Source organism: Falco cherrug, chromosome 9 (assembly GCF_023634085.1).
Source record: "Falco cherrug isolate bFalChe1 chromosome 9, bFalChe1.pri, whole genome shotgun sequence".
NCBI lineage: Eukaryota > Metazoa > Chordata > Aves > Falconiformes > Falconidae > Falco > Falco cherrug.
The window spans coordinates 37,405,497-37,429,466 of NC_073705.1; the positions used below are offsets into that span (position 1 = coordinate 37,405,497).

Consider the following 23,970-nt stretch of genomic DNA (forward strand, 5'->3'; position numbering starts at 1 on the left):
ATCCTCTCAACCTTACGATGTCCTCGACACTTCTACCTATTTAAGCTTCAGGCTTTATTTTGAGTTCTCCACAGCAGTCATGTTCTCTTTGTGTTTGCACACTCAGTATCCTGGCAGAGAAAGCAACCGTGCCATAAGCATTTACTTTATTAGCTTTCAGGCTTTATTAACAAGCCCTACTGGGGACAGGATCTACTAACCACTTTTGTCAGTCAGCGTAAGTGCTCTAGTCTTTGCGCACAGCATGCAGATGTTAAGCAGGCAGGGATCTCAAAGCTGCTTGCTTCCTCTTTGCAGTTAAAAGTTCCACCAGTGCATTCTTTTGCTTTGTGTTATGACAGCCTTAACAAAAAAGTTTAACGTCTGGGCTGCCCCAAAATTTAAACAAAGGAACAAAACTGCCTTGGCTTCACAACTTATTTGTTGCAGCAACAGTGCTTGCAGCCACTTGAGCAAGTAGCTGGTATTTTCATAACAAAAGTGCAGTTAACAGGGCATACAGCTCCCTGAACAGTAAGCACCACACAGACCTCACTGCTGCATCCAGAAAAAGTCTGGCAAAAAAATTGGACAGTTGCACACAATTACATCTTCCTTTATAATGCTTGCCCAGTTTTGTAAGGACAGTTATTAGACAAATTGACCATTTCCATAATTCTTCTTGACCGACTTTGTTCTCTATCACTTAATTAGTTCAAAATGAGATTACCTCCTAGCCAAAAAAGCCTCAGCCAGAAAAAGGGTCAGGGAACACGATGTAAGTTAGCAAGTGAAAAGCGAACCACAAGTTTCTCTGTGTCAATACTCACCATCAGAGGGCACTACTGTACTGCAATAGACCACTCTCACACTCTGCCAAGGAGAAAGCCTCTGATGCACCTAGAAAATACAAGAACAGCAAAAAGGACAAATGTTCAGTAACGCTTGTCTGGCAGAATCACACCCCAATGCCACCTCCTGACCCCCCTTCCTGCCATCACCTACCCCGACGCTTGTGGCCAGGCATTTCCTCCCATCCGCCGCAGGGGTGACAGCAAACCAGGAGCGCCTGTCAAGAACAGCCCCTTCTCCTACCATCTGTCACTCAGTAGGGCTTCCCCCCTCAGCCAAGTTCACCTCTACACACCTCACGGCCAAAGCACAGAGTTTTAAGTCAGAACGTGTAACAGCACAGCTGCGAGCTTTTTTTTCCCCATTAATGTAAAAAGTATTGGTTAAAGCCACACTGAGTTAATCAGTTTTAAGAAATTAGACTACTATGCAGACATGGAAAGTCGAAGTAACACGAAAGCATCAGTCTTCAAAGATGAAAAAAAAGTTTTAGCATAATAATGGGGGAGGGTTAGGCAGTTGCGGATTAAGAGGTTCTCTTCGGTTGTTTTCTGTGCTGACATATATTTCCTTCTCACCCTTACAGAAGGCATCGAAACTCTAAGCTACAAGTAGTAAACATGCCTGTTCACAGAAGAACAAATTGTTCAAGATAAAAACAAAAATTGTTATACTGAGCTATAAATAAAAGCCCAATAAAAAAGTGCACATGAATGGTTTTTATGTTCTACAGTTTTGGCAAGGGACTAATTTGTTCATGAAAATCTAAAATCAGACTGATTTAAAGTCTGCCTTCTACGACTAAGTTATACTAGTCATATACTAATCCTCCCCCAACAGTGAAATTACAATTCCAGCATAAAAGCGCCCAATTTTAAAAAATAATACAGTGCAACACCAGGTCTCATCTGTCAATGGTGCTATAAACTTCAGTGACTAGCTCTCAGATTCTTCAACAGTTGCAGTCCAATATGGGCATTCCTGTGGTCTGAGATTTTTGTCTTTTGTTGATTTCTAAAATACAGCTGCCAAACTTGAATTTCTATAAATTATCTCACAGGTAGGGCTTGTTTTTAAAGCAAATTTCAATGTAAGTTTGCAAACAAAACCCAGGCTGTTGTTTCATTGCCAAATTGTCCAGACATCTGTATTTTGTGAGGTTGCTTTCAATAATCTTCTTAAAATAGCTTTATCTGCTACTTAACTTTTCTTCCAAAGCCTGCTATGCAAGTCTAGGATAGTTAGAACTGCAGTAGTCTGTCTTGAAAGCAGGACCTATGGACCAGGTGGTCAATGAATTTGCAGTTCTGGAAATTCACTCTCCTTTGTGCTGTATTTGCACGCCTTCTCAGTCTTGACAATGAAAATCAGTCAAGTCATTTGCAGTTTTCCTCCTTGCAACTGCATTTTCAGCTTCCCACAGTCAAGTCAAACAGGCAACTAACAGGAAAAGAGAACTGGGCGTTAAGCAGCTGTAACTGAAGTTAAGTGGGAAGCTGTATGTTTTGGCAAAAACAATGTTGCACACACATGCCCCCTAATATGTGTTGGGAACCAAAAGGCAAATTTACGTTTTTACATTTGAAAAATATTAAGTCATCTGGACTGACAAACACCCCTGTGTGCCACTGCTTAGCAACCAGGAACCCACTCCACCTGAAGAGGTTTAAAACTCAAAACCACCCCACACACAAATACAGCTTCACATCCTGGACAAATCAAGATCTGCTGTCTTGAGATCATAATTGTATTATGAAAAAAGTCAGGAGCTTCAGTGAGCAGAACCTGCACCACATGTAAGTCACTGTTCAGAACCAAATTCTACCCGAGGAGGGGAAGCCTCTATAGGAAGTTTAAACTTTTTGTAGTTCAAAGTAGCAACTTCAATTTTTAACCTTTCCAAAAATAGTATCAGATCAGATACAATAGTAAGTGGGCAGAATTTATACAGATAGACACAAAACATCCTGCCAGACAGTACTACCACAGAGCACTGTTTATATGCTTGTTCTACCCGATCCCATGGCAGAGCTGGCGCTTTAGATAAGTGCTGTTCACTGCTTTACTCTTCCCTCTTACGTGGCACTAATCATCTGTTTTTGAAGCACTGCACATCAAGAGTCTCCCTTCCTCTCAGATGTGCCAAGGCAGCCCAAAAATTCAGTAGCAGTTTTCAGCAAATCCTAAACCCCACTAAACCCAGCATTTACCCCCCTGCAAAATAGCTATATAACCAAAAGATATTACCGGCTTGCAACGGCAAAGACATCACCTTAAGGCCATGACTATTTAACAGGTAGAAGCTAGCTCCAGAAGTCTCCCACCCTCACACAATACAGGCAAGAATAGGGGAAAAGGCAAGAAAAGAAGTTAAAGAATAGGGTGTTAGGTGACTCATCAAAAAGCCGAGGTGTCCCTAGGTTTTACCTCTTCGATAATTCTTTTACTGCGATTGAGATCTGAACCAACCGTTTCATCAACCCCACAGCACTATGCTGACATTACATTTTACAGGAAGAGACACTGGTTAAACTACACATATCTGTCATTCCTGCAGTTCGAACTGTGCCTTGCGATACATGCTCTGTCAGAATTCTCTTATCTAAGAAAATTGTCTCTGTTGGTTAGGAAAAGAAAAAAAATGAACAAATGAACTCAAAGTCAGCAGAGACCTAAATATCATCTTCTGCCATCCAAGGTTAGCAAGAGCTTAAGGGATCATGAAACATTTTTTTCTTCTTTAAGGGAAGCTGTTATTTTAAAATTGAGATGAGAGAATTATCTGAACCCTTTATCTGATGCCTGCAATTCAACAGCTTTATGCAGAAATGTTCCAGAAGGCTGAAGCTCAGGACTGAAGCAGTGTGGGTCAGAGAAGAGAAACTTGTTCCAAGCTTTGCTGACCAGATCTCAAATTGTTTGCCTGCCGACAAACAAATGGATGACAGCTCACTACTTCAGCAATGAAATGTGCAATAATTACACCCAGGTTGAGACAGACTTGTCCAACACAATAAGGGACATTTGGAGTGTGAGAAGCACCAAAACTAGACCACTGAAATTAGAAGCTTTAAGCACCAGAATAACTTTCTGGGTCTCAAGAGAACATATGCAGGAATTCACTTTTCAGAGTCATTAAATCCTTTGTTTCAACGTTAAGAGGCTCAGGGGTATGCAGCTTTGCTCCCAGAATTATTATGGGAACAAGGCCAAAAAAGAAAGGGGGGTGGGGGGTGGGGGTGGGGAAGGGAAATTCTTTTGTCTAAGAGTAGCACTTCAAAAAGCCTTGTCCAGGTCTACATTGGACAATCCAAAGGTAAAAATTAACAGCATCTCTATAGGTCCTAACATAGCTATTTCAATTCCAGATGGGTGACAAAGTTAATCAAAGGCCTTCTCAAAAAAAAAACCCAACCCCAAAACAGTCTTTTAGCTACCAGCAAGTGCTCTCTGATAGGAAAAGATGGAACAATCTGCCAGAACTCGTTTGCCATTTTATATTATCATCGATGATAGAATGGTAACAACTTAGGGGTACCAGGACTCCAAACTCTAATGAAAATCAGAAAAGTTGTCCAGAAAGAAACCAACACTCCAAGCATGGAAAAAGATTAGTATCTTAACCTAGAACACGTCTAAAACATGCTGCTAACTCATTAGCTGGAGTACTAGTGCAGCAAAAGCTGCAGAGATTTTGTGAAAACCCGAGCACTCTCCATGTAAAAATTTCTTTCCATGAGTGAAATCTGGAAGAGACACATTTGCAAGTGCCAGCTGTAACATCCATTTCAGCATTTATGAAAAGCCTCCTTTAGATAAGGCTGCCTTAAGTCAGTAGTGAAGCAGCTCACCTTTTCCAACAAGCAACAGCTACTTTCCTCCCTACCCTGACTTTCACAGCATGAAAAACTGGATGTCCTTCCTGGCTGTAACAGTGCTTGTCCTAAAACCTCCTGGACAGCATCTCTGTGACAAAAATTGCTGCAAGCTTCCTCAAGCAATCACAGCAACCCAAACCACCCACCCGAAAAGTGCTGAAGAGCTCCATTTATTGATCTTTCCCTCACTTCAGGGCTCCAGCTACTTCTACTCCTGTACTCAGTCTGTGACACTGATCTCTCCAGAACAGTACTTTCATCTTAAGTCATTGGGTCCTGTTTTGTCCTCCGATTTTGCTTCCTCCTCTTATCAGCCATGTTTGCAAAGCAGCGAAGATGCAGAGTAAAACAGCGTTCGGACCAGAAATCTGCTGTTCAAGCTCCATGATGTGGATTAGCTCATCAAAGCAGCTAATATTTTTGCACCACTACATATGCTCCTACTGGATGTAAGTACATGTAACTGTGGCCAGCTGCCCAGCCAGCTGCTCTCTCACTCCTCAACAGCACAGGAGAAGGCAAGATGAAACAGCTCATGGGTCAGGATAAAGGCAGGGAGATCACTCAATCATCACTGACATGGCAGACTCAACTAGGGGAACCACAGTTTAACACCAATTAAAGCAGATAATAAACAGAAATTAACACACCTTCTCCTCACTCCACCCCTTTTTCCAGGATCCAACTCTCCTTCCCCCACCATGAGGGGTGGGGGGGAATGGACATTCCTTCTGGAAAGATCCACAGTAGCCCATGGAGGACACCAGGATGGAGTCTGCCCCAGAACTTCCGCTCCCTCCTCCCACCTCAGCGCTTGCAGAGCTGTTCCTCACACTTTTTTCCTCATGCCTCTCCTCTTTCCAGCATTTTTCCCCTTTCTGACCTCAGATTCCCCAAGGCACCAACAGCAAGGCCGAGGGGCTGGGCTGCGCCTCACCAAGGGCCACCAGAACCAGCTGGAACCAGCCTGAGGCAGCCCCAGCCTCTCCTCAGAGACCCCCCTCAGCGCCCGGGCACCCAATACATTTGCAAACTTTGCTTTAGTAGTTGCTGAAGTCCTTCAAAGATGAAGGAATGTAGGGCTCTGAGCACAGGCAGGACCTTTTCAGCCCTCTGACATGAAGGACGCCTGCAGCAGTCCTTCATGTGGGCCTGAGGACAGCAAGGGGGCAGGGTGAAGACCTGACAGCAGGCCTCATGCCCACAGTACCATCAAAGAGAGGTCCTGCTGCTGCCAGCACCCGGGCACAGCTCTGCTAATTTCAGATGCCTTCTTCAGCATCTTCCCTGGCTTCCTCAGGAACCTTTGAAGAGATAAAAATGGGCCAGTCTGGCATGAGAGATCTCTGCCTGCATCTCTCACCCCCTTCTTCACCACCTCCATTCTTTTGAGGCATCTGGATGCCTTGGCCCACTTCCAGGATCTCCGTTTAGGAAAAAAAGAAAGTAAATCTCAATCTTCCTCTGAAACTGAACCCAGCTTTACCAGGGATTTCTTCAACAAATCAGTAACCCTATATGGAAGACGTTCTCCAACATTTTGCTATGGTCTCCAGATACATCTGCATAGTAAATTCTAAGTGATGTATCTCCTTCAAGGCACCCACCTTGCTTCTGTCCGAGAGCCTGGTACACAATAAAACAGAACTTGCTCTTGCAAGGGTAGCACTCACACCACACCCGCAGCTCTCTCACAGCAAGCTGACATGCAAAACCCCAAACATTTGGCCAGAGAGGAGAATGCGGCGGGGAAGGCCCTTAGACCTAGGAGCTGTTTTCCTGCAACAGCCCTACAGCCACCATAGCAGAAGAATCCCACAGCCCTGAACACTATTTTCTACCCAGTTTCCAGCAACTTCAAACTGCTGCCTTTTTAAACCATACAGCTTGTCTCCCAGAACCCAAGCACTTGCATGAATAAATCCCACTGGCTTGAACTCATTTCTTTCTCTTTGCCAGTATGACCTTGCTCACATCCCACTCAAGAGGTCAGATTTTTTCCCCAAAAAGAACATTTCACACCCACTCCCTCCACAGGGCAATGTTTCTGCAGATGAAGGTCAAGCAAATGAGAACCTGGCTGAAGTGCAGTGCTGTTCCTCTTTGATTTTGTTTAGCTTTTTTGTTTTAAAATCAGGCTTAGAAGATGGACACAAAAAAGGCAATGTCAATACAATGTGGGAAGTGTTAATCTCTGCATTTGGAAGCACTTTGTACGACCTACACGTTAGCAAATGGTCTTCATTTGCCACACTTTTCATTCCTGTCTGAATTTTCTCTTCTTCCAGCACCAGTACAGAGCTTCATCACATCTGCTAGGAAAGGAACATAAACAGGAGGTGAGCTATAAATATTCCCTTCTCACCCTGCTTCCTTTGCCCATCTGCGTAAAAAGAAACAGGTAATACACAGAGTCCAGGAAGGGGGGGGGTGGGGGGGGGGGGGTGGGGGTGTGGGTAGGAGGAAGGAGATTCACTCTTTACAGAAGGAGGTGGGGGTAGGGGAGTGGGGAGGAAAAAAGGATGAAGCAAGTGATCTTCATTCTTCATTGCACCTTTCTCCCAGGCATTACTGCTGCTGTGGAGATGCTGCAACAATGAGTCTTGTAACAGGTATATCACGCTTTTGATGGCTTTATTAGAGCCTCTTGGTGCACAAGAGGGAAGAAGTAGTAATGAAAGAAAAAAGATAACAGACATGTTAAGCCCATTGGTCAAGCAGTCTCCACCGCTTCTAAAACATGTGCTTCCCTTGCCATCATCCACATCGTTCTTCCCCCAACAAACCCACCAAAACCCCAAACGCTTCCTCAGTCTACATTCTTAATTTTATTGCACATGTAAACAACTTAGAGAATTACAGTATTTCTACTTTACTTTAAATAGATTATAGACACAGTACACCAGACCATCACACTCCCTCTTTCATCCAAACTTCACGCAGTCCTTCCTACCTCTAGCAAGCAATGCAAACCAGGGCTGGAACATCCATCTCCCTTGCAGTTTGTGAAGCCAGATCAGTTTCACTATGAAAATAGTCTTGCTTTGCTTGAGTAGGATTGTTTGAATTAAATTTCTTTAATACAGCCCTTACAGTTACTTGAATAAGGCTGAGAATTTTAATTGCCCTCCATTCTGAAAGCTTGCAACACCAAAACCAAGCAGAAGACCACGATACATTTAATCCTGTGTTAGCTTTGAAACCTGAACACAAAGACAAGGCAAACCTGAATTCCCTTCCTTAATTTCCAGATTCATTACTGAATCTTCCTGTATGAAAAAGATGATACCTCTCTTCTCAAATTTAAGTGGCCATCAACCCTGGTTTAAAAAGCAGTTTCAAGAATTTAGTGAGTTCTGATCCCACAGATTTCAGAGTTCATGATTTCTGTCTCCCTCTGCCACCCACAGCTGAAAACTGTATAACCAGAAAGAAGGAAACAGAGGGACTCCCCTCAGCAATTTGCCCACAGCAGCTTACCGTTGTCTTGTTATTTTTCTTTCTTCCTCTAGCACTTATCAGCCCCATTAGGCAATTACTTTTGTCTCTGTTACAGCCAGTTTAAAAGAAGAGCTCTTAGTCCTCTTCTCCCACCTTGCTGCCATACTGCATAAATAACTTCCTCATGAGGAAATGGCAGCTTACTGACGCATGCCTAGCATTTAAAACATCAAGAATGAACAATAAGCACAGTTATGAAGTGCGATTTCCACAGGTGCATGGAAATTCCTTCTGCCTCCATGCATGCTGGGGAACAGCCAACTTGCACTGGTTTTCCAGGGAAATAAACTCAGAAACGAAGGAACCTTGCTTTCAGCTCTTGAAAAGAAACAGCAGGCTCTTGCAGACTTCAGAGTCGATGCCAGAATACATACAGCTTCAAAGAAGCTGCACATTCAAATAGAGGTACAACATTCTGCAAGCCATGGCAGCCCAGTACATCCCAGTGCTGGGGGAGTCCTACACCATAAATTCCCTGCTCATTTGCCCACAGAGAAGAACATAGAAAAAAAAAAAAATTCATCTCTCTAGCTAACCTTACTTGGATTTGGTCCAAAAAGGGACCTCATGGAACAGAAATGTTAAGTACTCCATGGAGGCATGCCTCAGACAGTAAGAGGTAGTTCTTCCGTACCCACAAAGTCACTTCAAGTCAGTCCATGCACTAAAGACAGAAAGTAGCTCTTTTTCTCAGATTACGAGCCTTACAGGGCAAACGTGGAGACTGAATTAGCTTCAGGATTGAATCCTTTACAAGGCACACTGTTCAAGATTTAAGAGTTGGCCAGGTTTCTTCTACAAGAAATACTGAAGTGCAGGATGCTCAACTTGGCACACATCTTCACTTTCTACATTGTTTGCCTCAGTTCACTACCAGGTGCGATTAGTGCAGTGTTTAAAAAAAAATAATAATAATAATAAAAAAAAAAATCAATCCTTTCACTAGTCTCACAGACATCATCAAGCCCTGGAAAAATCTTCCCTTTGGTTAAGGGTGGATGCCTGACATTTTTCCCCTAGATACATTATTTGCCATAAGGATTGTTACTGCACAATTCTGGCTTCTAAATCACTTACGTTCCCTGGCAAGTTAACATCATATGAGAGCAACAGAAGAAAATGAAAAAAATGCCAACAAAAATATATAAATATTTTAAAGCCATTAAAGAACGTAATCTCATTGTGCTACCAGACCACAGTTCAAGGAAGCTTACGTGCAAACTTAATATCCCTAATATGTTAATGTTTAATATCCTTTAAGGTAACGCTGTACCTTGTACCTGACTACTTTACAGGGTGGCCTCCCACCTCCGCCCTGAAAGATGAAATGCCGCACTGCTCACCTACTGCATGCCACAGGTATATGCCTAGAGAAGGCAACTCAACAGAAGTTAAATGCAAGTGAAAAGCAGCACTCTGCAGAGGCACACCTTCACTGACATACTAATGAAGTGCAGTAAGAACACTAACACACTTATTTTGAACCCTATGTTTAAATAGCATGTTAAATGCAGTCTTGAAGGTTTCCCAGTTCAGCTTTCCGCAGCTCTTCTCACCTGGCCTCTCTGCAAGAGGACAAATTAGGAAACTAGGGTTGATCCCTTCCGTACAACACAAGGAACAGCCATATGGTACCCTGTAGCATTCTGCATATGGTTTCAGAAACACCAACTGGGCAGTACTTCCCAAGCTCCTCAACACTGTTGTACTATAGTTCCACTCTGGCTAGGGAGTGCACAGAACAGACACTCTGCATCCTCCAGAGCAACAGGACTAATCTGTGGGACTGCTCCCCACAAACCCCTGTTCCCAACCCTGGCAGCAATTGGGTCTGACGAACTCCAGTGCCCACAGTGACCACTTCATCATCAGCCGTCTCTGGAAAGATAAGGAGGACAGACACAGAACAAAGGTTTTTGTTTAACTGACCATTGATAAAGGGAAGGGCTGTAACAGCATCTCCTAGCAGCACTCACTAGGTCAAAGCTACTAATTTCAGCATCTCCTGCATGGAATTACTGTGCTACAAAATCACTGAATACCGTGATTATTCTTAAATGCATGAAAGCATGACAGAGGCACTAACAGCTAAACAAAGCTTCAGGAAAGCTAATACCTGAAGTTGATCATTTCATCTGACAGCCAGTGCCATCCTTGGAGCAAGGTCAGTCAAGTCCATCACCCCTTCAGGCTGAAGGCCCTCACGAAGGGCTGCTTCTCCCCATCAGGTGTCACTGCAGAGCCTGTAGCCAGGCCATCCTCAGCACTAATTAATCCCGTCACTTCCTGAACCTCCCTCCTCTATTTTAGGGAAACTAGCTGAAATAGGGTTTATCAACACGTGGACTATGCACAAACACGCCTTTAGATTATATAATAAGTCAATGCATCCAAGTTAAATTACTAGTTAAAGAACTTAAAGAAAACCAGACCAAAACCTCTACTACGTGCTTTCAATGGTTATCAAACTATCCACTGCCAGCATCCGTGATAAACTAGGATTATAGGGGAGCATTATGAAAGGTGTTCCCCAGATATTTAGTTCTAGTTTGGTTCTCTGTTTAATTGAAAATTTTTTTCATTGTTTCAATTCGAGTATTTTTCTTGTTTTGCAAATCCAGAACATCTACTGTGTTTATACCTTTAACTATCTAAAAATTTCTCCTGTAGAAATTCTGTGGCTTCATTGGAAGAATAAAACACAAGGAAGGCCCAACAGAAAACAAATCAGTCTCCAGCAGCCAGTCCTGAAAAGCCAGTTGAAACTACTTGCCCAATTATAAACTGTAAACCACACAAAGATACACAAGCTACAAACGGTTTGCTGTTCATACTTCTGTCCAACATAAACACAGAGAATTAATTAATATTAAAAGACTGAAAAGTCTTGGAAACAAATCGCTAGAAAAATGACCATTCTTCTAGTATTAAGACAATTTAAGAATCAACAACCCTGGGGAAAAAGAGATTATCCTGGGAGAGGAAGATTTGAAATGGAAAGTAATGGGAGGACTTTGGCTAGGATACTTCCTTAAAGCTTTTCCAAATCATTTAAAATGGACTAAAGATATTGTGATGCGTGTTCAGTGGCCTACAAGGCAGCAATTTACAATTTGGCTCTGAATTATAAAAGCTGTCAGAGACACCTTTACAGTTTGTGTTTTCATTGACACTCTCAGCTAGTTAATGAAAAATTAAATCATTCTTCTCAGGAAAATCAAATATACATATGAAACAGAGCAAAAAAGTCTCCATGGAAAAACAAAGAGACAGGCATCAAGTTAAGGACTCCAAAACATATACATTCTATCTAAGCAAGGAGCCTGGGTCAACTCATGCAGAATGGGATCTCTCTCCTATAGGATATTCGATATAACAAAGGAGTTCAATAGGAACTCTCCACACTTTCCAAGAACCTTTTTAATGCTTTTTCACTGCAGTAAATAGAGCTGGGAACCGGGACTTTTCCTTTGATCCAGTGCTAATTATTAAAGTTCTTTCAGTCTTGAATACCAGGTTTCTCCTCCTCTACGGGGATATTCTCAAGAAGCCAGAGAGCCCCTGTCTGCCACCACTAAACTGTACCGCCTCACACACATCTGCAGCCTGTGCTAAGGCAAGTTGGGTAAAACCCCACTCAGTTTCCCAGGTATGTACATCTCCTTCCACCAACTTCATCCCCTGCCTTGGTGTCAGACAGCAATCAAAGAGCCCCAAACCTTCCCGTTACAACCACCCGGTCATGCAAGCAAGCTGTTACAGAAGCCACAACACTGGAGACAAGTTAACACTTTTATTTGGTCATGCTATCTGCATTACAGGGACTTTGCATGCACAAGTGAGAACAGGCTCAACACACCAGAAGATCTATCAAGACCTTCACCAGGACCAGTCAGTCAGTTTGGGTCATTCCTTAATGAGAAAGGCTGAAGTCCTACACACTAAGGCCACTTTCCCACTTTAGGATGCCACCATCTTAAAAGAGGTCAGAGTTCCCCTCCAAGTCTTGTTGTAGTCTTCTTTTGGCTGTATGGATTGAACTTAACAACGAAGAGTGCAAGTTTACACAGCTGACACACTGGTAGGACTCTACCTTGTTTTCAAAGCTTGTGAAGTCTGCTGGGTTCACAGTTCCGCAGTCCTGCACCTGCACCAAGGCACAGTTTGCAATCATCTCCAGGACACGTATCAACAAACTTAATATCCAGCCATAAAGGAGTGATTCAGGGTTCGGACTCAGTTATAATCAGTTTCTTTCATCCCTGCCTGCTTATGCTACTTCACTGATGGATGAACTAGATCAAAACAACTTGTAAGCCAACCACAATTAGCCGTCGCAGCTGCTAGTCATGGTTATTTCCAACTGTATCTACTAAAGGCTTGCATGCCCAGAAATATTCTCGTGAGACACTGAAAGCAGATTCCTCTTTTCACAGTATTTTATTTTTATGGGGTTTTAGTATAGACCCAGCTTATTACTAAAACAAGACAAAATGCAGCAAGGTGTTACTAGTTAAGAGGTCAGGTACAAGGCCCAGACACTCCCAACCAAACAGTTTATCTCTGCAGAGATTAAGTCTCCTGACAGCACTCAAACCAATTCAGATAGCAAGCCAAGTGGCTTTCTCAGCACAAGAATGAGAACACATTAGCCGTTGAGAAAGCATTAAAAGAATTACTAAAATAGCTTGCTGTAAGCAGTTTAAGCGGTTGTCCAGCTGAATACCAGATAATTCCATAAAAAAGCTGGGGGTGGGGAGGGGGGGATCTGTGGGAAAACAGACCACTGTTTTAGACACCACCAATAATACTTACATCAAGTCCAGATTAAACATGAAAGACCACTAATTTCTGAGGGAGAACAGTCATGATGGAAACCCAACACACACAAAGCATGGCTTGAACAGCAGTAGCTAGGATGCTCATAGAGCAACAAGACAGAAGGAACACAGATCACATCCTTGCTACAACGCTGCACGGCAGAGCGGGACACTGCGTCAACTGCAAACCGTATTATTTTTTTCAGGAACAGGAAAACACAGCAAAGCCACTCAAGAGTACATCCCACATGGATGAGAAGACGACATGGCTTGTCCACAGACAAGCACAACTTCTGTAGCAGCATTTGGAATAACCTTGTGCTATTATCAATCAGGAGGTTGTAGAACAAACAAAAATCCTTTTACCTTGCCCTTTCTCAGAGAGGCCACAATGCACCTGAGTGTTTTGAAGTTAGAGGCAAATGTCTCATCTCTAAATTGTGCTCCTGTAAGCGAAGAACATAATTTCCCCGCCCCCCCCAAGATAATCATTAAGACCAAGTTACAGTTGCAAGAGTTTGAATGCAGCCTGCAATCACGCATGGGATCCTCCTCTTAGGACAAATTTCTTTTCCACATTAGAAAACAAGGAAGATGCATTCCAACATGCCTACAGACAAGAGCAACACAATTCAAGTTCACCAGATTTTTTTGGTGGCACTGAGAGGTTCTCAGCATGCAACAGCTAAGAAGGTATTTATGAAGTTCACCTTTATTGGAAACACCAGGAAAACTCTTCCAGCCTTTTCTGAAACGAGACCATGGCCAATTTTAAGTTGTCTCAAGTCCTCTGCGTACATCAGAGGGCTGCTACCATCATGTACTTCAGAACACCACAGTATGTCAACTTTTTAATAACTATAACAGAGTTTTATTTAAAAAGTTTTCTATAAAAGTTTTATTCAACAGAGTAACAGTTTTACAGGCTAGAGTCTAGTCTGTTAGTGGTCATTGATCAGGAAACACTTGTGTGGCTGTTGTGAAACATTTTCTCATGGTAAGTGCTATTTGTTATTCATACATACAGTATACTTAACAATACAGAAGCAACCAACGCTACCAGTAATAAGTCTGATCAGTAATAACTGCTGTTCTCCTGACCTCCTTCCTTGCCTATCTTAGGAAGGGAAGATGGATTTAAAGTTAGAGCATTAAAGCACCAAGACCCTTTGGGTTACCCAAAGGCTTGCCAAAACCTCCATCCTCCGTATCACTGAAAAAGTAAGAAGCATCATCTCCAAGTCCACTGAATAACCCCCACCCTTTTGATTTTGAGGTCTAGTGGGAAAACCCATGGACAAGTTTGTAGGAAAGCATGTGGCAGTTGAGGGGACTTCTGGGAGAGTTCTCCCACACACACTTATTATCCTTAACTCCGCTAATTTGAAACTCCTGTTTTGGCATTCTGCATCTTCCAGGCAGAAAGTCTTGCCTAACGAAGATTAAATACCTGGTTTCACTAAAGCCACAAGATCTTTAGGAAAGCACCCTGTACAAACTACCCTTCTTACCAGAGTCTCAGATCTGTACGTCATCTCCCTGGACAGAGGTAGCTCCTATGCTGTTTAACCCCTATGCCCCTGCCAGAAGTCAGAGCAGGAAGTCAGAGCACTCCTCCCTGCTGGCTGAAAGCCACAAGCATGCCAGGCCAGCTCAGCTTCACACTGTGGTGCTGCTACTTCGGTGATCTGCATTACAGGTGCCACTGGCACCACCGTCCCTTACTGCATACCAAGACACTGGCATTAGCTGCAGGAGTGCCTGCGAACATTTCTGTCACAGCCACCTCAACACTACCAAGTCACAAACAAGCCCCTGCAGTTCTGTAGAGGTCTACTTTGGATCCTTCTGGGGATGGGGAGGTCTACAGCGAGGTACACCCTACTTAAAAGAATTGCACAGAAGAATCAACACCTCTGACACTTGCTAGCTTAGACAGCAGCTTATTTCTGGGGAAATACAACTACTCAGGGACTTTGTATAAAAGGAAGTTAGGAAGATAAACAGGAAAAAAAAAAGCCTGCATAGCCAAAACCAGATTTCAATAGGCTTTCCCACACTATTTTCAGCCCAGCAAGAAGCTTAAAAATGCTGATTCTGATCTGGCTAGAGGTAACTCATATAAGTGTCAGGCTCACCTTAACAAGGTGACTCCAACTGCCTTTTATGCTCCAAGCCTTCTCTGAATTGCATTTAAATGTTATCTCTTTCCCTGCTTCCCTCCTCCCCCCATAAGCCAGGATTTCTTTGATTCTCAGTGTAATTAGGAGATAATTTTAACTCTGTCACCAGATTGATTGCACTAGTGCTTAACTGCACTATTAAGCAAATCATTAGCTGACATGTGGTACCTTTTCCATCTGACAGAGCAATGCTCAATTGCTCGATAAGTGGGGAAGAGGGGGGGAGAACTCGAGCAAAACAGCTACCACTGATCCTTAAGACTGCACTGGCAAGTGACCACAGCTGTTAAAGCACTGCTTGGGGAACCACATACACTTTGTCATTAACAATGGAGGCAAGACAAACACCCTTAACTTCAGGCCAACCTGTCTGGGATCCTGCATCCAACATCACCTGCAAAGGAAATCACAATCAGATACTGGAACCACCACTGGGTAACTTCAGCAGCACTTCTGTGCCTAGAAGTTTTAACAGACAGACAAGTACAAGACCATCAATTTTCTGTATCTGAGCACCAACTGTGCAGAGACCCTTCCTACTTCATTTTTACAGCCCTGAGGGTCTGAGACTTCTTGTAATGTGTTCCAGCAAAAGATACTAGAGCCCATCAGCTCCCACTCCGAAATGCTGCTGTACAGGTTTATCAAGTTAGGAGAAGATTAGCATGTTCAGTCACTCACTGCTACCTGAAAAAGGCTCCTGTGCCTCACCTCTATTTAGAAGCCAACTAATTCAATGAACACAAAGGCAGTACAGGGTCTACTCAGAAACTTATTTCTAAAGACATACAACAGCTGGCTAAGGTCTATGAAGGGAATCTTTTTCCACCTATTCCACCTAGTGATTCCTTCAAGGATCCCAAATTAAATAGTAAAGTAAACAGTAAGAAGTCATTGTGCCCAAATTGACTGTTAGAGCATCAAGGAGTCAAACAGCTGTTTTCTCCTTCTAGGAAAAAATTTTGTCCAAAATACAAATTTGCACGGAGGAACCATTTTGCAAGACTCACACCAAGGCCTTCTGCAGCAGCAGCCACATCTACTGACTTTGCCAACTACCTGCTTAGCAGCTGCTTCAGCAACTCATTCGCTCCACACCCTGTCTATGAAGCACTCAGTCTCTCTTCTTTGCTGGTATGAGAATGAAAGGCAGGTACAAAGTCCAGGTTTCGTAGCAGTGAATTTATAACCACAACAGCAGGCATTTTGCAGTACAGCCCTTGACCAAAAACCACCTGTAAGCGGTGTTTTTTCTGAGCTGTATCTTCTTTCAATCAGATCCTGTTGGCTCAGCTGAGCTTCCTCAAAATTCACGCCTACTTTGTTCTATATAAAGTTTCACCTAGTTATTTGGTTTGATCCTCACTAGATACGTTGCAACCCAAGTGTAATGCTATACTGAAAAAGCAAACAAGGGAAGCCTCCATTTCAAAGAAAGATGGGCCTGTGAAGCTCTTGGCTGCCAGTGGAAACCAAAGCTACACACATACATGTGAACACGTACACCTGTACAGTGTCTGCACAGCAGTAGGACTGACCAGCTTTCTGTCTCAGCCAACGAGTGACAGTTTCTTTTTAACACTGGACAGTATGAAGACCTGGAAACACCAGTCCACTCAGGCAGACAAGTGTCCCCAGTTAGCTGCCTTATGTGAGGTAACTAGCTTTGTCTGGTCCTCAGGAATAGTAAGAAAAAGCCAAGAGCTTGCTTGTAGCGAAGGTTGAGATAACAACGGGAACTTTAAACTAGTGTCAGTGTTTGCTCTTCACAGAAGGTACATTTCACAACAGCCATCTGGGTGACCAGCACCTTTTCTTTTCCTCTCATATGCTACAGCACCTGGGAACAAGAGGAATCTAATAGAGGACCCAGCAAAGATACTTCATATCCCTTAAAAGGAATCTCACCTGACAGAAATCACTCAAGTATTAACACAATGAATGCTTCTTATACTATTATACCTCACCACAAGTGAAAACAACCTCCAAGGTTTCTTGTAAGCCAGTCCTGGGTACCCTTTTTCCTCCCCCCCTTTTTTTGCCATAGTAGCAGAGTTTACAGGCCTGGACCATGGGGAAGCAGCTAACCTGGCACAGCTGGGGAACCAAATCGAATTCCAGGTGGGCTTTTAAAGGTCTCTACTGACCCAACTTAAAATACACCACAGACTGTTGGCACTTTGCTGATCGCTGCAGCAGCTATTTGCCCTCATATGTCAGCTAAGTACCACACTTCACAGGGCAGGGGGTTAGAGCATCACTGTAGAGGTCATCATGACCATCTTAGAAGTGACCACTACAGCCATGGAACTAACTGCATGAATAGGAGAAAGCACATTAAGTCAGTTGGCCTACCTTAGAACTGTTGCTGACAGTACAAATGATTAGCTACAAGGATGTTTTGCCAGAGAATGGTAGCGTTTCAAGCTTCTGCCACCATCATTTCTGCAGCCATCATCTGGTAGCAGCTTTAATAGCTATCAATAAGAAGATGAATAGCAAATTCATGAGCTGTCAAAGACAGTACTATTAGGGCAGCTCATTGGTCCATGCCATTAAAACACAACCAGTTCTTTAGAACCCTCCACCAGCTTAAAGGGCAGAGTTTATCATCATTATTCTGAAAGAAAAAATAGGGACTTCAGGTAACCCCGAAGCATTAATACACTGGGGGGGAAAGATGAGTGAGAGGACTATTTTACCATAAGTTTATTTTTCTGAAGCAGTGCATTTGCACTCCTGGTATTTCCCACCCATCCTTAAGAACATAATTCAGTTTACTGTATGTAGCAAGCAACTGATACAAGCCATACACATATACAGGACAAAGGAGGTGTTATTCAACCAGTTCATACATATTTCACATGGTAGTTTTCCATTACTTTTTTTTTTTTTAAACAGCTTGGAAACAAGCAGCAAGGGCTTCTGTACAAATTAAATCTTTACAGTCCATGTGGCACCCACACCTGACACAGAAGAAGGTGTCTAAAGCTGCAGTCATACTACAGTTCTGGACAACAGGTACACTACTGACCAACAGTGTCGGGTAACTAGACTTTTAGAACAGTAGCCCATTTCTGTGTAAAATAAAAGTGCCCATATGTGTCTGTCCGGTACAGGCAGCACAGTGACAGAGGGTCACTTCCTACAAGCATGGGCTCTGTTGTCATCCTGAACATTTCCACAAGCTCTCCATAGCAAAAGCTAGCTGAAAACAAAGATCTTTATGGAGCATTTTCATCACATCACAAAACCCCAACTGCATTCTTAAATCCAAGGACACAACCATCTTTGAAAGGCAGTGAGCAAGCATGTCTTGAACTTGACTAATAAAGCACAGTCACCCGGATTTATTCTTAATAGCTGTTCACAGCAAACCTAAAATACCAGAAGTGGTACATGGTTGGGCTATGCCACATAACAGGCAACCTCATACATTACATTTGCAGCTGTTTCATCAGCTGTCACCAGCCATCCAGCACTTCTCATGCGCAAGGGAGGCTGCCCTTGCCCTGTTTACAAGTTTCCCCCACCACACTTCTGATCTCAGCATCTTCAAAACACAGTTCATAGTAGAGTATGTATTGTATATGGTGCTAACAGAAGCACAAGAGAGTAAAACAGTGGAAAAAATTTTTCCATACTGCTGCATCAGAAACAGTGGCTCAGCTGCAGTTCTCCAGGAGCAAATTCACAGTGGTGAAGCGTGTGGAAGAAAGCAGGCCCACAACACTGGACTCTGTTGTATGAGATGAGTACGAGAGAAGGATCAAAGCCAAACTCAAAATGGAGTTCAATACCAAAGGAATTTTACCAGTGTGCTTAATTGCAAATGCTGCATCTAACGTATCTACGGAATGGCCAAGCTGTACATTCTGTATTATGGAGTTTAGCTACAGTAGAACACTGCACTGTACGGTTTAGCTACTCAGTAGATAAGAACCTGTCAGAAACCAGGCCATGAGCCAAGAGGGCTGAAACAGGGCCAGAAGAAGAGACAGTCATGAAAAGGATAAAAAGAGGAAGATTACGAAGAAGAGAAGATGTCCTAGACAACCACCAGAGGACCCCCGACCCATTAGGCCACACACGCGTAGTAGTAAGATATAGATATGATAAACAGTTCTTCGAACTGTAATGAATATGCTAGTAGTTTCTTAGAAATGTCATTAATATGTATAGATCAGACATATAAATAGTGAACAAAGCCAGTATGCACATTGGGCAGAACTTATCCCCTGTGCACCTGGTGCCATAAATAAAGAATGCCTGAAGTTTCTAACACTTCAAACCAGGTATTAAGAGAGCTTTGTCTCCGATTTTTCGGTATCGAGTCAGTCACTAAATGTCAGGTACAAACTTGAAACCTGTTTCTACATGGCACTGAAAATGTTCATTTGACTCTTCGCACACCTCATTTCAGGTTTGTGTGTTCTTTTCAAATGGGTCACAGACGTGCAAATGTCACACCGCTGTCTTCTTGCACAGAGCACATGGCTTGAATGCTTGAAAGAAGCCAGCAACTGAACCTGGAACCCATCCTTTGGGATCAGACAACAGATCATGAATAAGCAACTTCAGCATTTCTTTTTCACTAGCACATTTGCACATGCTCAGCAAGAAAAAACCTCCCCTTCCAGTAGGCTGTCTTTCTGACACCCTTGCTAGTTATTTTATTCACATTAAGCTTTGCGTCTTCCCAGATACCAGCCATACAGAATTTTAACATTTTAGAACTGCAAAGCAAATTTACTGGAGGAAGGAAAGCAATACCTACTTCTGCTGTGCCAAGTTTCCAGTCATCTGGACTCTACTGTGTTAGGAGCCCAGTACATCCCACAGGGAATTGCCAAGCCCCAGCATAGCACACAGTATGGTGGGTGCTCTTGACAAACTTCTGTAACATCCACTCTTCTCCCGGTGTCCTTGCCTCCTATCATTTGACTGCTCATTGCTATTTATTACAATCCAGGGAAACTTCCACAACCATTTCCTTACAGCAGCAAGGCCAAGAAAAATATTCTACTGAACTCTGCAACCTTTATTATCTTCTTGGCTCACAGACATAAGAAAAGTTATCACTGGCCCATACCAAAAATATCAAAGGATATCTAATGCAGTTAAAAAGTTTTTGGCACAGCAACAAGAAAAAAAAAATTTAAGTGTTTCAATGCTTGGCTAAATTTGCTGTAATAGTTGAAAGTACTTCCTAAGCAAGTTTATCCATGAGATCGCTGCTTTGTGATATACATCAACAGTTTGATTAATCAAAAAACTGTTTTCAAAGACTTGCCAAAAATGGAGAAATACTAGAACAGACACTGCAAAAGAGTTCCCTGACACAGGCACAGACGCGTGAACACACACTCACACTCTTTATCCTTCTGCATAAGGCACCACTAAAGTATTATCTCCAAATTAAATAGGAAAAAAAATTGTTTTGTAATTAACTAACAAGTGTAAACTAGCTGTGCCATTTCTCAAGTGGTTACTGCCTTACCCTCTACAACCCTGTTTGCACAGCACTTAGACTACTCATTAGGTTCTTTCAAATGAAAGATTTCATATAGCAAAGAACCAAGAGACATAATTCAGGTAAAGTTATTTACCCATGTACCTGCACATAGGTGGTGTTCTTTCTTCCAGTCAATAAATTTTATTCCTCCTTAAGAAGGATTTGACACAGAAATCAAGCACAAATAGATTGTCCAACTCGGAAAGCGGGAGGTACACAGGTCAAAATATGCTATCCAGTTTCAAATCACTATCTTTATTTTTGTCTTGCTCCACATAAAATAAACTTCTGTTTTACACCAAGGGTTAATTCTCAGTGCTACCAACTATTACTTTATTCCCCCAAACTCCCCATCCACCCTTTGCCATCCTACTTACCCACTGTACAAGAATACACTACCAGGACATCACTATTGCTTACGTTAAACCTTCCAATATTTATGTATACTGTTCTGTACGATTTAGGTTTTAACCTCTGTATGTGTCACTTTTTGGGGCACAGCCCTGAAGGCCACTGTACAGGGCGTACACAAAGGCATGCACGGGAGGCAAGCAACTGCCGTGCTAAGCAGGATAACTGCAGGGACAAATTTCTTAAAACAGTTCTATTGCCAAAAAGCATATTATATAACTTCTGGTATTAAACAACCTTATAGTAATCAAGGAGTAGATGAGTCACCAGGATAAGATTAAAAGGAACTAGTTTTGTAATATTGCCACTAAAAAAAAAAAAAAAAAAAATGGTTTGTGGAAGAGAACTTACAATCCTCAAATATAAGTTCTTCTTGGTCCACTTTCCCCTCAAATGGATGCTGTCATTTTGATGCATCAGTGGATGCTAGATCAATGCAATCCTACACTTCGTATCTTCAAGACATTATCTTCCAGATCTGTCTGGGAATTGTTTATATATTACAGAGGTTGAATAAAGAATAAATCAAACTTAAGTATTGAAAACAGTGGTCATTTATCTCGCAAGATGAGAACAGAGACAATAGGCTATGAATAATGCAAAAGAGGTAAGATACAAAATATTCAGTTCAGTCTATTACCTGCAGCCTGAAGTGGGTATGAAGTAGTTGATTAAATCAGACAGCAAAACCTGTTCAACCCAATTATTGAATAAATATTTTAGAGGAATTTTTCTGTTAAACACTTGGAATTCATCTGCATTTCACCCAAGGACACAAAGGGAGGGCAACAGGCTATAAGCCTGTGCTTGCCTTAGAGAAGGCCAAAGCTAACAGGATGTTTTGAGCAAAGACTTCTAGAAGAATGTGTGCCCTTTCAAAGGCAGTAGTCAGACAGGACACACAAGGCGAGAGATGAATGTTCCTAAGATACACTGGCAGGCTGCTGGTCATGCTTCTCACAGTTGTAGGACTACAGATTTAAGTAAAAGCATAAAGCACCCAACCCCAAAACAAAAAGCAAATGCTCAGGATTTTCCATAGCTATGACTTCAGCAGCTATTTGCTGCCCCTCTGTGCTGTATGCTGCATGCTGGCACTGCTGAGAACAAGGCTAACACCAGGATACGTTTCAGTGCTAAGTGCTGACAACCCTTACAGTCCCTCTTTCCATAAACAGAGCCCAAAGGGACATGTCCTGAGAACTGACAGGAATTTTCTACTCACATCCCCTGGCGAGTTTGCTCTTTGCCGAGACCATAACCTTCTGCAGCAGAGTTACCACCCTTTCGCCCAGCCTTCAACTGCAGGATCATTTCACCTTGCTGTATTTACCACCACAAGTTTACAGTAACCCAGGTGAAATCAGCACGCCACTTAGCAAGTTAATTTCTTATATGTAGCTTCAGACATCCATTGAAGAGAAAACCCAAAGTTAATAATTCTGCTTGTGAAGGTATTATTTCAGGTGCTGCTTTGGCAAAGCACCCTCCCCCCACCCACCCTATTTTAGCTATTGAATAAAATTAGAGCCCAGAGAACAAATATCACAGATCATTTCACTTGCATTTGCCCACCTCATTTAACCTCATCGCTACCTTATTCAGCCATTACAGGGAGCATAAACAGGTACCACGACAGAACCGCCACCTGGTAACACCACGGCAAACCACTTAAGCCAGTTAAGAACCATGTTATTTCCACTCAATTTGTTCAGAGAATTATTAGGCACATAGGTAGGTGAGCAACTTGAAATTCTGAAAAATATTCTTAATTGCCATTTGAACTACAAGGGAGATATTTCTCAGTACCCACAGGAGAAAAGCGCAGAACTCGTGCAAAGACAGAACCTAGCCTGGATCAGCAGGGGATACCTGCGAGCGCCTATGCACGCTGCCCAGGATGTGATTATAGTACTATCAAGACTTTAGGTATTCTTCCAAAAAGACCAATACCGGAGATTAAACACTCAGGAGCTGAAAGGCTAGTTACATCCACTTTTAACTAAGGAAAAGGTAAATGTTTCTGGATTTCATCAAGCCTGGCAAAATCTTCCTATCTATTCTTTGTGGTTGGTTTAGCAATAGTGCAACGCAAAAATTAGGTTTGGGATATATGACTTCAAACCCAAGCAATTTCAAGAATCCCCAGCTTCAGTAAGTCAAGCTACCAAGCAGAAAAACTCATTTAGTCAGCCCTAAATACATTCACCATTTCTACTTTATTTACCTGAAATACCACTCGCACCCAGTTACATGAGACTCACCTACACTCAGGTACACCCATCAGACTATGTAATCATGGCTCCCAGTTTCATATTATGCTTATCGTCCCAGAAAATACACAGCACAAATATCCATGTAGTTCAATACTTTCAGATATATTTAAACCAGACATTTACTAAACAAGACATTTTTATTACTTATTCAAATTGAAATACAAATATCCAAGACAAATGTAGCTACCTTAAGGGTACTGAATAGATCAACACTCTAAATACACATTATTCGTAGCATTTACGTTTACATGAAGCTACTGCTAACTGTAATAGACATAATTTAGCATACGCACACTAAAGAAACCAAACAACCCACAACCAGATACTTTTGGAACTTCCAGAATAATTATGGGAGGTCTGATATCCGACTTCCATATAAATTGAAAAGGCGCAAAAATGAACGCAAGTCAACGTATTTGCCTTTCAGATGCCTAAATGTCTCAAAATCCAGTCCAACGTGTCCCCCAATTTTTACAGCGAGTTTAACGTGTTTCTCGTCAAGCTTTATTTTCCACACACCAGCAAGAAAACAAGCTAGAGAATCAGGAAAGCTTT

General features: G+C 42.4%; 1 protein-coding gene across 3 annotated transcripts in view; it reads right to left on the bottom strand.

The window, feature by feature from the left end:
• MCU (mitochondrial calcium uniporter) overlaps nucleotides 1-23,970 on the bottom strand; it is a 91,477-nt gene that overhangs the window by 11,695 nt on the left and 55,812 nt on the right. For 2 of the 3 annotated variants that reach the window (XM_055721531.1, XM_055721533.1), the window contains exon 2: nucleotides 810-879. In XM_055721531.1, the coding sequence (XP_055577506.1) occupies nucleotides 810-879 (70 nt within the window). Of the gene's footprint in view, nucleotides 1-809; nucleotides 880-984; nucleotides 2,154-23,970 lie in introns of those variants that run through there. The other variant, XM_055721532.1, reaches the window with a different exon arrangement.